General features: G+C 45.6%; 1 protein-coding gene across 4 annotated transcripts in view; it reads right to left on the minus strand.

The window, feature by feature from the left end:
* Nucleotides 1-19,236, minus strand: part of spag17 (sperm associated antigen 17) — a 349,272-nt gene that overhangs the window by 104,240 nt on the left and 225,796 nt on the right. For all 4 annotated transcript variants that reach the window (XM_038801961.1, XM_038801962.1, XM_038801964.1 and 1 more), the window contains 5 exons: nt 18,945-19,072; nt 14,755-14,885; nt 12,474-12,607; nt 10,665-10,838; nt 2,851-2,964 (listed from right to left, as the gene is read on the minus strand). In XM_038801961.1, coding sequence (XP_038657889.1) covers nt 2,851-2,964; nt 10,665-10,838; nt 12,474-12,607; nt 14,755-14,885; nt 18,945-19,072 — 681 coding nt within the window. The remainder of the gene's footprint in view (nt 1-2,850; nt 2,965-10,664; nt 10,839-12,473; nt 12,608-14,754; nt 14,886-18,944; nt 19,073-19,236) is intronic.

Here is a 19,236-nt window from a genome sequence, read left to right on the forward strand (position 1 = left end):
TAGATGGTACCCTACGAGACTAAACTGAACTATAGATTGACATGAGAACAGAGGTAGGTCAGTTCAGTCCATCAAGATTATTTTGTTATTAAATTAGATCATGGCTGATCAGCATCGCTTTATTTATATGCCTTATCTCCACATCTTGATATTCTTGTTTAAAATATCTGTTGATTTTAGTGCTGAAAATTTCACTTGCCCAAGCATTCACAGCCTTTTAGGGGCGAGTGTTCAGGTTTCCACTACCCTTTAAATGAGGAGTGCTTCCTGATTTGACTCCTCAAAGGCTTAGTTCTAATTTTAAAATTTTGGCCTTATGTTCTGGATTCCCTTGTCAGGGGAAATCATTTATTTGTACATACTCTATCAAATCCATTTATCATTTTAAATTCATTTATTATATACTGCTGGAATTAGCACCCTCCAAGGCTTCTGAGTTGGTGACCTTGCCCTGTCAAGAGATGCTGACGACACATCTGAAACAGTGTGGTGGTATGATTTGCATAGCTGTCTGCCATTGGTGCAGAACACCGGCTTACCATTGGCCCTGGTCGGTCATGTGCCTCTCGACCGATTGGCTGAGACCAGTCATGTGAATGCTCTCCGATTGGTCGAGAGGCTGAGTTAACCACGCCTCCATACCGAGGTATAAATAGTCGGAACGCCCGGCGGTCGTCCATTTTATTGTAGTCAACCGCAGGGCTAAGTTTTAGCTTATTAAAGCCTAACTTTTGTATAGCAACTCGTCTCTCGTGCAATTGATGGCTCATCAAACAGTGAAGGTGGAAACCCATCAGCCTTTTCTCCTGCCTCGTCAATGTTGTCGAGGCCTCACTACGGTGGAGGAGTGTGCTGAGGATGCAAGTTGGAAGACTCACAGTTTTGATGTTCTCAGTCAGATTGCTGTTGTTTCACACTCTCTTATTCAGCTTGGACATAACAGTTTTTGTGATGCATGTGTTGACTTCAGCATTGCAATAGATTGCTGGAGCCTAGATCTGTGAAACTGTCAACGACTTTCAGTGTCACATTGCCAAGACTGATAGACGGTGGTATGGGAATATTCTGGACCATGACATTTGCCTTCCGAATGCTGATGGTCCAACCAAACTCTTTACAGGCATGAGATGGTCTGTCCATTTGCCGCTAATGTTTCTCAGCATGGCTTTGTGAAATATCATGCCCTCACTTTTGAATTAACATCTACCAGGTAAAGGTTAATTAGACTGTTTATTAGACCAGTTTTTACAACTGAATAGGTTAGGAAAGGCAAGAGATTATATATACACATAGATTTAGAGTATCCAATTATTTTTCTCCAATTAAGGGGCATTTTAGTGTTGCCAATCCACCTACTCTGCACATTTTTGGGTTGTGGGAGCGAAACCCACACAAACATGGGGAGAATGTACAAACTCCACACAGACAGTGACCCAGAGCCGGAAGCGAACCTGGACCTCGGCGCCATGAGGAAGCAGTGCTAACCACTGCCGCCGTGCTGCCCTGCATACAAGTTTTTTTAAGGGCAGACCTAGTTTTGTATTAGACAGTTCCTTTTATCTGGGAGAACAGTGACCGTGTGGATCAAGTTGCTAATTCACGCAATGGTAGTTGATTCACTGTATTACTCCAAGCAAAGTAGATCTGTTTCTGGCTAAGATGGCGATCATCTTGCATAAGAGGTAGGTTAAATCAGGGCAATGTAATCCTACAAGCCATTTTTGATTGGGATCAGAGAAGAATTAAACCCTAATTGGTTTAGTGTTTTTATCTGCTTTTTTGCCTCTCACAATGGGTAGGAATTGTTTGTATTATGATGTATAAAGCATTACAACTGTGTGGACCAGGCTGGATGCACTAGTCAGTCCTTTCTTGTCCTTCATTTCCATATGTTTGTATATTGAACTTAACTCATTTGTTTATCATGGTTTCTTAACTTCAAAAGTGCAGCCTTTGCTTTTTAGCAGTATTGTCCCAAGTGCCTCTTTCAATACTTCCCACCTTAATCTGCAGGTTTGCCCCCAATAACAGTTCAATTTTTAAATTATGGTTTTCAGTTAATTAGAATATAAATTTTGTCTGATTGTTTTGGTGCAGACGAGGCAGAGTTCTGGATCAGTGCCAATTCTAAAATTAATTTTCTGATGTGATTCACAATCCTCAGAAGTGAGTTCATCATAAAGAAATGGTGAATTTTAGTTACGGGCTGCTTTGTGAAACTGCCCCATGTAATTTCCAGTTGCATAAACCAGTCCAATATCAGCGGAATATTTTCTTTTGTTGCATATCTTCACACCCAGACTGTTTCTCACTTGGGGAATAGTGAGTCCCAAGTGATGGAAGGATTCCTGAGCTGATTACCAGCCTGTTGAACTGCGTTATAAATACTAATTTATAGGGCAGCACGGTAGCATGGTGGTTAGCATAAATGCTTCACAGCTCCAGGGTCCCAGGTTCGATTCCCGGCTGGGTCACTGTCTGTGCGGAGTCTGCACGTCCTCCCCCTGTGTGCGTGGGTTTCCTCCGGGTGCTCCGGTTTCCTCCCACAGTCCAAAGATGTGCGGGTTAGGTGGATTGGTCATGCTAAATTGCCTGTAGTGTCCTAAAAAGTAAGGTTAAAGGGGGGTTGTTGGGTTACGGGTATAGGGTGGATATGTGGGTTTGAGTAGGGTGATCATTGCTCGGCACAACATCGAGGGCCGAAGGGCCTGTTCTGTGCTGTACTGTTCTATGTTCTTAGCCACCAAGTCCTGGTGTTAGACTTGATCCTGGAGTTTCTGGTCTAGAGGTAGGGGTGCTACCGCTGTGCCACAAGACACCCTTGTGTCAGTTGTAACAGTGATTTCTTACCAGAGCCTGTTTGAGAAGATCAGCAGCATGTTCAAGTTCATTTTCATCGCGTGGCTCCTTAGGTACCATTTCAATTCGCTCTTGCTCTTTCTGCAGGTTGAGTTCTATGTACTTCTACAATTAAATAGATATTACTCAAACATCAGAAAATGTATAGAATGTCTACAATGTAATGATTCTTTGATTTATGTGATTCAATACCTTGGACAGAAAACAAACTTCTCAGTTTAAAATATCTATGATTCTACCAATCAGACCGATTTTATTTGGCTTTGGCACCAGGTACACCTTTGCCTGTGACTAGTTGACGTCCCCCTTCATTGGTCACAGAGTGGGTGCAGCATGCCCCAGCTCTGTTTAGCTAGAGCTTCTGGTCTCCATTCTCAGTCAAATGCTGCCTTGATGTCAAGGGAGGCTGTAATGAAGTCAGGAGCTGAGTGACCCTGGCGGAACCCAAACAAAGTGTCAGTTAGCAGGTTATTGCTGAATAAGTGCCACTTGAAACCACTGTTGATGATCCTTTCCATCACTTTACTGATGATCGAGAGTAGACTGATGGGGCAGTAATTGAATAGGTTGGATTTGTCTTGTTTCTTGTGTGCAGGACATACCTGAGCAATTTTCCATATTGCCAGGTGGATGCCAGTGTTGTATTTGTACTGGAGCAGCTTAGCTAGTGGCACAGCAAGTTCTGGAGCACAAGTCTTTATTGCTGGAATATTGTCAGGGCCCATGGCCTTTGCGGTATCCAGTGCCTTCAGCCATTACCTTATATCACTTTGGAGTGAATCGAATTTACAGTGCAGAAGGAGGCCATTCGGCCCATCGAGTGCACCGGCCTTTGGAAAGAACACCACACCTCTACCCTATCCCCGTAACCCAGTAATCACACCCAACCTTTTTTAGACAAGAAGGGGCAATTTAGCTTGGTCAATCCACCTAACCTGCACATGTTTGGACTGTCGGAGGAAACTAGAGCACCCGGAGGCAGACATGGGGAGAACGTGCAGACTCCGCACAGACAGCGACCAAGCGGGAATCAAACCTGGGACCCTGGAGCTGTGAAGCAACAGTGCTAATCACTGTGTTATTGTGCCGCCACCATGTCGCACTGTCCCCCTGCTCAGCCGGAGTCTTCGATGGCATGCCCGATACCCAAGTTTGGCAGGTCCGCGAATAACAGGTGCTGCCGGTACTCATGAGGCCTGACGCGGCACCTCCTTCCCACCTCCTCCTTGGCCTGTTGGCCGGCCGGCTCTCCGTCCTCACCAGTTGCCTCATGTTCCTCTGGGCCATGCTCAGCACCTGCAGGGTCCCTCCTGAGCTGCTCCTGCTCATACAGCCTCAGTGCATCCCCCAGGACTGCGGTGGTTAGGGTGAAGGCCACCTTTCCGAGTTGAATTCCAAAGTCCATTGTTTGCAGGGGGTAAAGGCAGGCATCTTAGCATTGTGCATACCCCTGTGCCCAACCAGATAGAACGGGCTGAAGGATGACCCCGGCCTGCACTGCACCCCCTGTCCCCGCATGACCCCCCACTCCTCCTGTCCCATCCCCGCATTCTCCTGGAACTCTGCTCTCCGCACTGCACCCCTGGCTCCATTGATGCCTGGCACCGTGGGTCCCCTGGCCCCAGCACCCATCCCTGCTGGCAGAGGTACCAATGGCTGACCCTAGTTAGGCAGGAGTATGCTCTATGGCTCCCGTCTAGTGCTTTCCGGTAGGGGCTACTGTGGGTGTTCCCCTTGGATGGACCAGGTGATGCCCTGCCAGTAGGTGGCACCCGTTGTGAGGGGGGGGGGGGGTGGAGTGGAGTGCAGTGGTGTGTGTATCCATATGGCCGGTCTCCCCCCGCCCCCCCGCACCCCTCCCCTCCTCAGCAGCCACGTTGCCCTCCCGATTTTTTCAAACTCCAAGTGAGCCTTGCTGTCGGTAACTCCTCCTGGCAGAAGCGCAGCATCGCAGGAGCCCTGAGAAGACCAGGTCTGGCCCGTTCATGATATGCCAACGGTGTTTACTTTAAATGCCGCAAGCATTCATGTCGAGGCACCGGAGCATGGCATTCCATCGGGTCCCTGCGCAGGCCACGATTTTTGGCTCACACGTACTTCTCTGCCCAATTGCGTTTCCTGATTCCGGCATCATTGGATGGAGAATCACGCCCGATATGCCTGGGTGCGGTGGGGTCGCCATTAGATTGCAGACAATATGGTGATGGTCACAGGGGGCATCTGCAGCATGTAGATAGGGAACACATAATATGGGAAAGGGGACAATATGTGAAGCTCTCATTGCGGAGGGGGGGGGGGGGGGGGGAGTGGTGGCTCTGTAAGTGATGGCGCACACAGCCTCCAAATGGGTGGATACAGGTACACGTGCGGCATGGGCACCTCGCAGGCGATGGGCTTGGGGGGTGGTGAGGGGCATGAGTGGCGTGTGTGTCAATATTCACCACCACCACGACAGGATCTAGTACTGCAGGGGAGGCTGGAGAATAACAGGTGGCATCTCTACTTGTATATTTTGAGGCTTCAGGAAAATTGGAGACATGCAGACACTAAGGGAGGGAGGGTCAATCTCCATCCTGCAGTAAAGGTGCGGCTCTACTGTCACGATGCTCTGAGTCTTCCAAAATGAAAAGTAATATTGATTCTGTCAGGAGGGGTTTGATGAAATGTGGTGGAACTACGAAGCTAGCCTCTGGGGCTCCTTCTTGCAACACACACTCATTTATTGGTGTTGCTACAGTGGACAGAGTCCAAGTCTATTAGACATGACTCCGAGCCTGTTGTCCAGGAAGCAAGAACAAACCAGATTTCTAATGTAGCCGTTTGAAAGGGATTGGCACAACTCAATAGGTTCACAGCAAATTTTGAAAAGACAGAATTGCAGTCTTGGGGAGTGAAGGCTACAGAGTCAAGAGGGCACAGCTGCATCAATTCTGCCAGCTCCTCAGTGAAGGAGAGTTACAGGTTAACAATTGATGCCATTCATCAGTGGCTGAATGGATCCCATTCATTCACCATGAGCAAATGAATGCTCCTATTTTATGCCAAGGCAATGAGTGGAATTCAAAGCCAAATGTTTCAATGATGCAATTCACTAGTTCTCACCCCCTCATAGGGCTCCAGATATAACACTCGTGGAAGAGAATGCTACTAACCTCTATGAGTGTATTAGAGAATCAGGTGTGGCATGAGGAACAATGCAATCTAAGGTACAGAAGTGGCATGGAGGCACACTGGTTAGCACTGCTGCCTCACACCGCCAGGGAACCTGGTTCAATTTGGCCCTTGGGTGTGGAGTTTGCATGTGCACCCCATGTCTGCGTGGGTTTTCCGGTTTCCTCAAACTGTACAAAGACGTGCAGATTGGGAGGATTTGCTTTATTAAATTGCCCCTTAGTGTCCAAAGATGTATAGGCTAGGTGGGGTTGCGGGGATAGGGTAGAGGTTGTGGGCCTAGGTACGGTACTCTTTCAAAGGGTAGGTGCAGACTCGATGGGCCAAAGGGCCTCCTTCTGTACTGTAGGGATTCTATGATTCTATGAAGGCTTAGCTGCCCAGCTTCTCCCATAGCTCTCTTATTCACATGTTCATACTCAGCAACGTTTACCCATTCTGATTCTTAATATCTTATTTCAGCGAGAAGCCAAAAGTGATCCAGGAAGTTTTTCTATGAATCCTCATTCGAGGAAGATGGTGAAGGAAGGAAAGGTGCCTGCATGGGCATGGATAACTTCAGCAATGATTTTATGGATGGGGGTGGAAAAAACATTGTCCTATCCCATGGGCAGTAATGGTAAGTAGTTAAAGTACTTTAATACAGTGGGCGGGATTCTCCGGTTGCCAACACTGAAATCGCGTTCTGCGATCAGCTGGAGAATCAACGGTGGCACCGAAATCGGGGGCGGCGCCGCTTTCACAATGCTTCACCCCCTCCAAAGCGCCATACTCTAGGAGTATGCCGCACGCCATATGGTCTGCCTCAGGATGTTACCTGAGGTCCACTCCCTGATGCTCCGCCCCCGACTGGCTGAGTTCCCGACTGCGTCAATCACGTGTGCTATTTTGTGTTGGGAACTCGGTGTGGCAGCTGCAGACTCAGTCCAGCTCAGTCACAGTCGGGGGAGCTGATTCACGGGCAGGGGGGACTTTGGCAGGGGCTGGCGGCACTGTTGGGGGGCGGTCCGGGGGTCGCGAGCCTGGCCAAAGGGGGGGCACTATTTGGCAGGCCGGTTCCAGGTGCGGCCAGTGCCATGTTGCAAGACGCGGCCACTGCAGGCCGCTGTCGTGTGCATGCACAGCCACGAACCTGGCAATAAAGCTGGGTGCTCTACTCTGCCTGCTAGCCCCCCACCAAACAGAGGATCGGTGGCAGTTTTGCGCCGATTTTTCAGTCGTAAAGCGCCCCCATTCCCACGCTGGCATCAGGGCCGGCTCAAGGTACCGGCAACTCGGGCAGTCGCCCTTGGCGCCATGTGCTAGCGGGCGCCATCATGAGACAAAAACCTAACTTGTTTGAAGAGAAAAGGAACCAGAAGAAGGAAAGAGAGAGAGAGACTAAACAAATTGTGAGTTAAACCCTCACAATCTTAGTTTGGGCTACAATAAGCTGAACAGCCACAAGTGGGCTGAAAGCAAACTTTAGGAGAATAATGCCTCACACTCTGAGACTGGCTCGGAATCTTTCCTCCTCGGAGCGCTGCAGTTTCTGAGCTGCTATTTAGCCCCCTTGCAATGCGCAGCTTAGGCCAGCGAGAGTCAGGTATTTTAGATTAACTGGGTCTAATTGCAAGCTTCCCGAAATTTCATTATACTTCTGGTGCTCTCGAAGTGTTGTTTAAAAAAACACACACACACAAGGAAGGCAGATTTTGCCGCCGTAAATAGCATTGGAGGGAGTTTCTGGGCACTCCTTGCCGAGTTAACCTTGATTAAAAAAGATGTGGGTTGTATGCTGCCAAACCCTTTGCACTTCTCACTAAGTAGCAATGAAGAAGCAGACAATTGGCGTCTGAGGTCCTGAATCTAAAAAGAGGTAGGTCAAGGTTCTTGGCTATTTGTTCTCTTTAATTTTTCTCTTATGAACCAATATCTGGTGTCATGTTTTGCAAGTAAATTCTCACAAGTATTCACTGTTGAAAATTACTGCTGGAGAGGTAATATTGTACCTGGGCAGCTCCTGCTGCGATGTCAGGGGCCAAATTATATTTAAAAATTATACTTGTAAGGGCGCCGGAGTTCAGCTTGCCCAGGGCGCCAGCAACCCTAGGGCCGTTTCTGGCTGGCATCAAGACATAGCCTGAAAATCGAAGAATCCAGCCCTGTGTGAGGGAAAGAATGGTATATGTGGTAGACATGCTGAGTATTGTGAATTGCAGAAGTTACCCTCTTACTTTTCATGAGTCTCTAAAGTTATTAGCCATTTTCCTGCATTGATTTGAGTAGTTACATTTCACTATTAGACCATTTCCTTCTACTCCCCTTGGGCAGTTCTCCTCGCAGCATTGTGATAACTATGCCACAGAGATCTTCCTTTACGCAACCTGCCTTCCTGGAACAACATTTTTACTGTTGTTCCAGGAATTTTGCTTCAGCAAAAACGATAATGATTTTGCCCTTTGATCTGCTTTATGTACTTAAATCCAGCATCAGCATACTATTTCTTACCATCTCCCTAATAAAGCTCATAGGCACAGAATTCTGATATTGTACACCACAGAAGTAACCATTGAGCACGGGGACCTGGCTGTAAATGTGCATAGATCATTGAAGGTAACAGGACAGGTGGAAAGAGCAGTTAGAATCCATACAGTACAGAAGGAGACCATTCAGCCCATCGAGTCTGCACCGACTCTTCAAAAAAATCACACTACCAAGGCCCAAGCCCTCACTCTATTCCTGCACACCAAAGAGGCAACTGAGCATAGCCAATCCACCTAAGCTGCACATCTTTGGACTATGGGAGGAAACCGGAGCACTCTGAGGAAACCCATGCAGACATGGGGAGAACGTGCAACCTCCACACAGTCTTCCGAGGTCAGAACTGAACACAGGTCCTTGCTCCTATGAAACAGCTGTGCTAACCACTGCTAATAAAGTATAATAATCCACTGTTAATATCGCATATAGTATTCTGGGTTTTAGTAATAGTGACATAATAGGTACAAGAACACAGAGGTTATGCTGAATTTATACAAGAACAACAGTTAGACCTCAGCTGGAGTATTGTTTATAATTCTGGATCCCAAATGTTGGGACTGTTCTTCTTGGAGAGAAGGCTAAGAGGAGACTTATTAGAGGCGTTCAAAATTATGAGGGGGCTGGACAGAGTGGGTGTGGAGAAACTGTTTCCATTTGTAAAAGGATCAAGAAAGTGAGGAGAGAGCTTTAAAATGATTTGCAAAAGAAGCAAATATGGAGGCGATTCTCCCAAATGGAGCCCAAGTGTTCGCACCGTCGTGAACGCCGTCACGTTTCACGATGGCGCGAAACGGGCCTAGGGACAACCGATTCTTTCCCCCACAGGGGGCCAGAACGGCCCTGGAGTGGTTCACGCCGCTCCAGCCTCCCTTCTTGGCGTCAAATGGGCGCCGCGCCAACCCGCACATGTGCAGTTGGGCCGCGCCAACCTGCGCATGCGCGGGGGACTTATTTAGCGTGCCGGCCCCGACTTAACATGGTGTCGGTGTTCAGGGGTCAGCCCGCCAGAAAGGTAGGCCGGGGGGGCAAGAGGCCGTCCCGCCGATCGGTGGGCCCCGATCGCGGGCCAGACCCCATCGAAGGCCCCCCTGGGGTCGGAGACCCCCCTCCCCCCCCTCCCCCCCCCCCCATAGGCCACCCACCGACCGCGCAGAGTTCCCGCCGGAAGCGACCAGGGGTGAACGGCGCCGGCGGGCCTCTGTCATGTCCGCGCGGCCGCTTGGCCCATCCGGGCTGGAAAATCGGCGGTCCCGCTGATTCCAGCGGCACGTGGCCAGCGCCACGCCAAATGCGCCGGCGCAAATGGCACCGATTCTTCTCACCTCGGAGAATCGCGCGCCGGCGTTGGGGCGTCGTGGCACGGTTGTGGCGATTCTCTGGCCCAGCTTGGGGCTCGGAGAATCGCCCCCATGATGTGAGAAAAAAGGTTTTCAGAAAATTAGTGGTTTGGGTCTGGAAAGCACTGCCTGGAAATATGGTGGAGGCAGGTCCAATTAAGGCATTCAAGAGGGTATTCGATGATTATTTGAATAGAAACAATGGGCAAAGGTACATGGAAAAGACAGGAGAATGGCACTGAGTCATGATGCTCGTTTGGAGAACCAGTGTAGACACAATGGGCCAAATGGCCCCCCGCAATCTAATTTTGTGATTATGCTTATGATAGCTTTATGAAAAAAATATCTACTAAATTCTATTGCCATATGCCTTACCCATAAATTGTAAGATCTTATTTTACAAATATTTATCAATTTCTCTTTTAAAGGTTTTATGGATTCTGTTCTCACCACTATGTCTGTTAGGGCATTTCATAACCTGACAACTTTGCTTAAAGCAATTCTCCCAACCTCCCACTTGGTTATTATGGCTCTTATGGTGAAGGTCTTAAATTATCTCCAAACACTGGTAATATATTTAATTTGTAATTTAAAACATTTATTAGCATGGCTGACCCATGGCAACTTTGGGAAAGATAACTGAAATCTTTTTCTCCACACGTGCATTTTGAGCTCTGGCAGTACCAATTAAAAACATTTTGGCCAGATGAATAAATGTATTATTTTGTTCTGTATTGAGATTCTCACTCCCCCAAAGAAGTTTAAATGAAAAACCTTAAGACAATTCTGCAATCGTTGCCGCATTTCTGTGTTTATAGGCTCATATTGAAAGAGCTGACGGACTTCTAGAACAGTGGGACACTTTAAGACAGGAGGAGAGGAAGTATCCTCTTGCTCCATATTCAGATCCATGGGGTGTGCGCCAACAGCAGGGCCTGGTTTCTTGTACTGAAAACATTAGAAACGAAAAGAGAAATCAGTTTTTTTTGGATCATACAAGTAAAGATTTCTAGATGTATAACTTCCACAATCAACATGACAGGAACTAATAGTAACAAGTTTAGATTATAAATCTTTACTGCAGACTTTAAAATGTTAAAACAATCCCATATTGAGAGGATGAAAACATCACAAATGAACCAAGCAGATTTTTCATTCATATCAGAATATTTTTTACCCTCAAACTCTTTTCACCCCTCCAGAAAATAATGAGGTTGATTTGAACTAACGTGCCTGCCATAAACTGTAGAGGGATGGGAGTAATTTAAATGGATTGGGGGGACTTTCCCACTCCAATTTAGCAGAGTTCAATTTAAACTTTCTGGCCTTGGATACAGGTCCTAACAGTAGAGTGTAAAGATTTTTTGAAAAGGGTTTCGATATGAGCCAGAAGGAGCAGGAGCTTTTTTTCTGGGCCCCACAATGAAACCGTGGGTCTCCCCTGGCTGAGGGTTTCCCTTCTTTCCCCCAACCGTGATTCACTTCTATGAGCCTTCCAATGTAAATGCCTTGGACCAGGGTTCTCTTTGGTCCCAGGAGTCACCTCTGAGTTGCCAAATTTTAACAGTCAGGCATCCGCTTCCCATTAACTTCCCGGATGCTTTGATCAGAAGTCAGCAAGGGGTGTGTTAAGGAAGCTCAACTTAAAATCAGCTGAGCCTCCCTGCCCTGGGTCTTCATTGGCCAGGCTTTCCCACCCAGGAGTAAAAATAATTCTTAATAACTCTTATTGTAGCACAATTTCACAGATGCTGCCAGCCTGAGAATATCTTGCCCATAAAGCCTTGTATATGAACTAGGACAAGTGTTAGCCCGTTATATGATCACGGGAGCCATAATAGTTTTGCTAAACCATGGGTGTTTACACCCCTGCATTGATATAGATACATTTGCAGCAAGGTTTTTTTTAATGATAATGATTAATGAGAATGCCTTTGCTCGCTGAGCCCACTATTGCCATGGCTGAGATCCGCTAACCTATTGAAGAACTAGATCAGAACTTGCACAGCACAAACTCAACATTGGGCGGGATTGGAAAATATTCTGATATAAATGCAAAATCTGCTTGGTTCTTTTGTCGTGTTTTTGGCGGCGGAGGCGGACTGGCAGCGGTGGAATTTTCTGGTCCCGCTGTTGTCGACGGGATTTCCTGTTGCCTGCACACTTCGTCGCCGGAAATCCCGTCCACTGTCGGTGGGACCAGAATAGCCTGCCGGCGTGAACAGCTGGTAAATTCCGCCCAAAAGCTTCACATTATGCAATGTAATTAACCATTAAGTCACCTGTGGGATCAGATTTTACTTGCTAACTTTCATCATTGTCAATACATTGATTGCCCACAATAGTTACATAAATACAGAAGTCAGCAAGGAAATTGAAACATATATAAAGAATCATGTATTTATGTTTTATACAGGACATCGCAAAAACAAATATATCAGTACAATTTTTGGTCCTTGAAGTTTCTTCAATACTGAAGTATAAATAACCCTGTAATTAGGAATACTGAACAAGAATGACAAATGACAACCCAACCCTTGTCCTGTCTTCAACTAATATATTCCTTTGAAGGACTAGAGGTACCTCTACTTGAGGAAACGTGTCCCACTTTCTTGATCGAAGGTTGGGAGGGATGATGTTAGCTACATCCTTTTTTATTAACCAGCGTGATCCAATGTCTTCAGTGGATGGCTGGAGAAAAGTGATACCCAGGACACCTGTTTGGAATAGAGATAGAAAAAGCTTAAAACAAAATAACAAAATGAATCAAAGTATATTGTTTAAATTATTGAATGTAAATCTGTATGTAACATTCAAATTACTCTGTGAATACCAGAATATAATTATTTTTATTTTAAAATTATATTCTCCGATCATTTCCCACGATGATCTTAACTATTTATTTCCGAGTGCCTATCATACAAAGATAGGTGGGAAAGTTAGCTGTTCTGAAGATGACAATATGTTTCTAAGGGATACAGACAAGTTAAATGATGGAAAGTGATGTGAGGAAGTGTAAAGTTATCCACCTTTGTTGGAAGAATAGAATTTTTTTTTTAAATAGTAAGAATCTATAAAATGTTGGGATTCAGAGGAATCCAGTGAATTTGAACAGGGATCACAGAAAGCGATGAAGAAAGCAAATGGTATGTTAGCCTTTATTGAAAGGGGCCGGAATATAATAGTAAATAAATCGTACTTGGACCTGCTGTGACCACACATGGAGTACTGTGTACAGTTTTTAAAATTTTTTTAGAGTACCCAATTATTTTTTCCAATTAAGGGGCAATTTAGCGTGGCCGATTCACCTAACCTGCACATCTTTGGGTTGTGGGGGCGAAACCCACGCAGACACGGGGAGAATGTGCAAACTCCACACGGACAGTGACCCAGGGCCGGGATTTGAACCCGGGTCCTCAGCGCCGTAGGCAGCAATGCTAAGCACTGCGCCACCATGCTGCCCGAGTACTGTGTACAGTTACCCAAGGAAGAATATACTTGCTTTAGTGCAACAAAAGTTCACCAAACTGACTCCTAGAAATGAGGATATGTCCAAATTGCAGAGGTCGATTATTCTCGGCCTATATTCCCTAAAATTTAGATGGAAAAGAGGTGATTTAATTGGAATAGGTAACATTTTCAGAGCGTTTGATAGGGTAGATGTTGAGAATATGTTTTCCCTGACTATGAAGTCTGGAACCAGTGGTCATAGTCATTGAATAAGGAGCTAGTCATTTAGAACTAAGGTGACGAGATACTTGTTCCACTCAGTGAGTTGTGAATCTTTGGAATTATCTGCTCCACAAAGCTGAAGATGCTGTGTCAATAATACATACTGATGTAACATCTTAAAACTGGGCATAGATAATGTACCGTGGGCCATCAATTGTAGCAGCATTTAGGGCAGCACGGTGGCCTAGTGGTTAGCACAGCTGCCTCACGGCGCTGAGGTCCCAGGTTCGATCCCTGCTCTGGGTCACTGTCCGTGTGGAGTTTGCACATTCTCCCCGTGTCTCGTGGGTTTCGCCCCCACAACCCAAAAATGTGCAGAGTAGGTGGATTGGCCACACTAAATTGCCCCTTAATTGGAAAAAATAATTGGGTACTCTAAAATTAAACAAAAAAAATTTATTTAAAAAAATAGTAGCAGCATTTTGTTCAACCATAACCTTCCATAGACTGGCATACATTGCTGCAATATGAGGCTGACAGCAGCCACTTCAAGCAGGTAAGTGCTTTTTAGAGCACTACCTATGGCCCAAGAGAAACAGATGAGCTCCACCATTGTCCCCTCAAGTAATTGTTTCTGGTATTGCAGGTAAATTTAAATCAGACTCCCAACTGCATTGTGGGAGCCTAATTTAAATATTATAATGAAGCATCTTGACACTTGCGAATGGGTCAAAGACACACTCGTAATCTGCCGCCATAAAAATGGCTGATCATCATATGTACAGGGGTTGTCTCTTAAAATTCTCACCCCTCCCACCCTCTCCACTTAATATATGTTATGTGACCTAACATTTATGGCATGAAACTCACGAAATACTTTATATTAGTCAAGAGTAATGAAATGATTAATTAACATGCTGGAGGTATATAGTGGAGGGAAGACAATAAAATGGAAAGGAGAAATCATCTTCATGAATATGAAAAAAGTATAAAATTATATAAGAACACAATTCATAAATCAACAGAAACCTGTAGAAGCATCTGCTACATGCAGGGAAGGAGAAATCAAAGTACAAAAATATGTTGCAGTCAAAATGACTCTAATGTTAATCATGGTCATGCTATTTTGTTATTGTAATCTGTTTCAAACCAACCCTTAAGGGTCACCCAGCCTATGTTCCTGCTTTCTGACCTGGAAATTCTGGCAGTTGTTCCTTCAGAACTGCAGTAGTTGGACCTGAGTATGCTTGATAAAGGTATTCTTCTACTTCGCTAGATCGAAGTAGTTCAGTCCCTGAGCCATCAGCATGCAGAACAAAAAATCTGTCAGGTAAATAAAACAATGTTGTATCATATATCAATGGACCCTCTGAGTACTTCAGCCATTTTCTGTTTTGAAATGCTGGAGTCACACATTCAATTTAAATATTATTGAACTGTAAATCTTATTCCACAGCAGTGAGGAGATGCCAAAATGGAAGGAAAAAACATCACTAGCATATCAAATATTTTTAATAGCTGGTGAGCAGTGTTGTTCCATGTCGTTGGTTCAAGAGCCATTAGAGATGGCAATACATGCTGACCCAGTCAGCGACACCTATATCCTTTGAAAGAATTAAGAAAAAATGCAAGAAATATCATCACCTGGAGGAACTTGGTCCCTAGTTTGCAGACCTTGAGTGGCACCTGGCAATACTAGTGCATCTACAATACTGAGAGTGGTTAACATATTTCTACAGGTCACCTCAGTTCCAGCGTGTGCAGGCAGAGATGGAATGGGCAATTTTGAGGCAGTCAATAAGGGATAGGCTGTGCAGGAGCCTCCTGAGTACAGCTCATTCTTCAACTGATATTCAGTTCTGACTCCTGGTGAAAGTTATGCTTCATCTGGGGAGTGCAGCCAGAGCCACATCAACGGCAGCACAGGATTGTACACTCTCCGAGTCACCTGAGTGCATGACCCCAGGGTGTCCAGCTGATGCGCCTCCTTACTTTGGCTGCCTGAGGGCCCCTCTCTGATCTTTTGAAGAGAAGGGGCACTGTTGAAATCTACCATGCGGTTTAAGTGTAGTCTCGTATCCACTTTGTACTCAGTAGAAATTGAAGTTACACGTCTCGGGTGTGAAATGAAATATTTTATTGTGTCTGTTGATTATAATTGAGAGTTTGAGATCTTCTTATGGTTACAAATCAAATGTTCTCAGTAAAGCCCCTGCCAGCAGAAGACTTTGAGGGATATAATTAACTTAGTGGTTTTACAAACAAATTGAATTTTCAAAATACAGTAACATTTTCTTGCTCAAAGCAAAACAGCTTGTGCAGACTTAAAAAGTTAGAGTGGAAATATGAAAATTCAAAATAAGGTGAGAAGTTAGGTAATAGGTATAGAGTGATCCTGGATGGAAAATGGCTGCCTGCACCTCTATCTTGAAGGAAAACGTTATCAGTTTGACTCCATCTGTCCCTACCCCTGCAATGTGCTGATCGGCTTGGATGAGTCTCAAATGCTTTTGGTTGGATGGTTAGTTGTCATCATTAATATGCAACATAGCTATGGATATGTTGCATTTTTAGTTGTTTGTTGTGTATTGGAATGTGATCTACACTTTTAATCAGCTCTGCTTTTGACTTTTTTCTGCTGACTGCTATACTTTTCATATTCTGAACAACGGTGGATTCATGCTGTCATGGTGCTTATTTTGACCTTGATCAGATTGTGGTACTGTTGAATACTTTTAATGAAACTTATTTGAACTTCTGCAATTCTGTTCATTAGAACAATGGACAGTTTATAATGTCAATTTAACTTTTCAGTAGAAATGTTGCATTTGTTTCTAGCGAGCCTGTCGATGTTTCAAATTCTGTGCTTTTGTTCTTGCAAGCTGTGTGTTTTTGTAATCTAAGGTTATGCTTGAAGTCTTATGATGAAATCTATTTTAAAATGGATTTCAAACTGGGTTTTAGTATTTATATCAAAATGGCTAAATCGATGACCCTTTAACCTATCAGAAATAGCTGGGTCCCTTCAGGCACCTAGAGTGAGTTCATAGAATCATTGAATTTACAGCGCAGAAGGATGCCCACACTTAACCCACACTTCCATCCAATCCCCGTAACCCAGTAACCCCACTTAACCTTTTATGGTCACTAAGGGCAATTTAGCACGGCCAATCCACCTAACTTGCACGTCTTTGGACTGTGGAAGGAAACCGGAGCACCCGGGGGAAACCCACACAGACACGGGGAGAACATGCAGACTCCACACAGACAGTGACCCAAGCCAGGAATCGAACCTGGGACCCGAGAGCTGTGAAGCAACTGTGCGAACCACTGTGTTACTGTGCGGCCCTCCTCGCCTAGCTACTGATGGATCCCAGCTGTGCATAGAGTAATGGAGTGCAAGTCTTGGTGCAGATAAGGTACAAAGCCCTGGGCCACAGTCTCTATGGCAGTTGCCAACCTACCAATGTTGACCTCAGTGCACCAGCATAGTGTTGCAACAACATCAGATTGAATGCTGACAGATTCCTCCATCCTCCATTCTACTCTGCTGAGTTTCTGACAATCCTGCGTGATATGCCCATGCCTATCTTTGCAGCTCCAACATGTCTGTAAGGGTCGAGGCCCAGGCTTGTCATCTGACTTGGGCTCATCAGAAGCCTGGCCTTCAGCAGTCCTCCAAGTGTCCGTGACCTTGAATGTCCCTGCCTCTACCTACTGTGGACCTGAATCTGCTGTGCTGACAGATGGTGACCCCGAGCCTGCTCCAGCAGTCAGGTGGGTGTCTCTGTGCTGGTGGAGGGTGTGAGTGAATGCGGTGACAGCTCTACATCTAGTGGGTCCTCAGGATCCTCATCCAAGGTGGTAGGGGGCTATGGCTGAAGGACTGGCTGCTGGTGGCCCTCTTCCTTTTCCTGCTGGTGCTGGTTAAAGAGAAAAGCGATAAATGAATCATTGGCTGCATAGTGACCAACATTGCAAAGCACTGACAGTATCCAAGGGTCCTTACTGAATTGGAAGCTGCCAGTATCACCCTCAGTGCTGGCAAGGTCCCAGGACTCACTGCCAGCTCTGCCATCTGCTCCCCAAATCTTGATTTGCTTAGCCTTAGCTCAGGCATCCCGCCTCTAATCTGCAATCTCTCCTTGTTGTTCTAGGCAATCTTCTCTTGTGTAAAGACATATGGATTGTATGTGAGAAGGACAGATGTCAAAGTGCTGAAGGGACCTCTGTGAAGGCTGAGAATGTGAGAAGAACAGGACATGACAAGAGATGAGGATGTTGCGGTCCAGGTGAGAGAACCAGTGGTGAAATCCCTTGTGTGAGATCCCAGTGGGCTGTAACACTGAAGCTGCCTGATGGGCTTGTAAGAGTGTGAGTTGAGAGTGGGGAGAAGGTTGACTTTCCTTTGTGGAGAAGATGAGATCATTCATCCTCTTGCTGCACTGGATAGTGGCTCTCCTCTGGGGCGCATTAGCGCTGACTGCACCGGTGACCTGCTCCAAAGCTGGCATGGTGAGGTTGGTGGACCTCTGGCTCCTTACTCAAGGGAAAAGTAGGCCCTGATGGTCTTCCACTGCTTGGAGGAGTACCACTGGTGCAGTGTCGCTAAACTTCCACGCATAATTTGTTCACTTAGGAGCCACTTTACTGGTCAGCATGCCAAGTCCTGAGCTACAGTGATGTGTGTTTAAAAATGGTGCCCTGAAATATGCACTTGTTGGAGTTTAGAAGGATGAGGGGGGGGGATCTTATTAAAACTTACAGGATATGCGAGGTCTGGATAGAGTAGACATGGAGAGGGTGTTTCCACTAGTCAGAAAATCTGGAACCAGAGGGCACAGTCTCAGACTGAAGGAACGATCCTTTAAAACAGAGATGAGGAGTAATTTCTTCAGTCAGAGGGTGGTGAATCTGTGGACCTCTTTGCAGCAGAAGGTTGTGGAGGCCAAATCACTGAGTGTCTTTAAGACAGAGATAGATAGATTCTTGATCAACAAGAAGATCAGGGGTTATGGAGAGAAGGCAGGAGAATAGGGATGAGAAAAATATCAGGCATGATTGAATGGCGGAGCAGACTCGATGGGCCGAGTGGCCTAATTCTACTCCTGTGTCTTATGATCTTATGCGGTGATGAGGTAATGATGGGGAAGCTGAATCCCAGCCTGCCCTGTCACAAAATAGAACGTGCATCATGTTCACGCATATATAGTGAGCTGAAAAGTGGACAATTTGTTACGGAAACCTGCCACGGTGGTTGACGGGTTGCACACCACCTTTCCAGTCTGTCACCCTACACAGAATTATTGGGCCAGTTCCAGCAAGCACTGATTGATTGTTTCATGTATAGATTTTGTGAATAATAGTAAATGATTAACTAACCGTGGTGCATGTTTTTTATAAGTGATGGGTTCCTGTTTAGCCATGTGACCTTGGAGTAACGCATCTTCTTCCCCTCCCTCTTGATTTCCATTGGGAGTGAAAACAAGTGTTTTCCCATCCACCATGACCTATAATGTAAAAAAAAACTTGAAACATCCTTGCAAACTCCCAGCATAGATAGATTTGTACTTGTTGTTGATCTTAAAAAAAGCTAATTTAATTCTTCTCTTAACCATATCCGCATTCTGTCCTGATGTACGGTCTGTTCATTCATTATGCCCATGCAATTAAG

Source organism: Scyliorhinus canicula, chromosome 7, assembly GCF_902713615.1.
Source record: "Scyliorhinus canicula chromosome 7, sScyCan1.1, whole genome shotgun sequence".
NCBI lineage: Eukaryota > Metazoa > Chordata > Chondrichthyes > Carcharhiniformes > Scyliorhinidae > Scyliorhinus > Scyliorhinus canicula.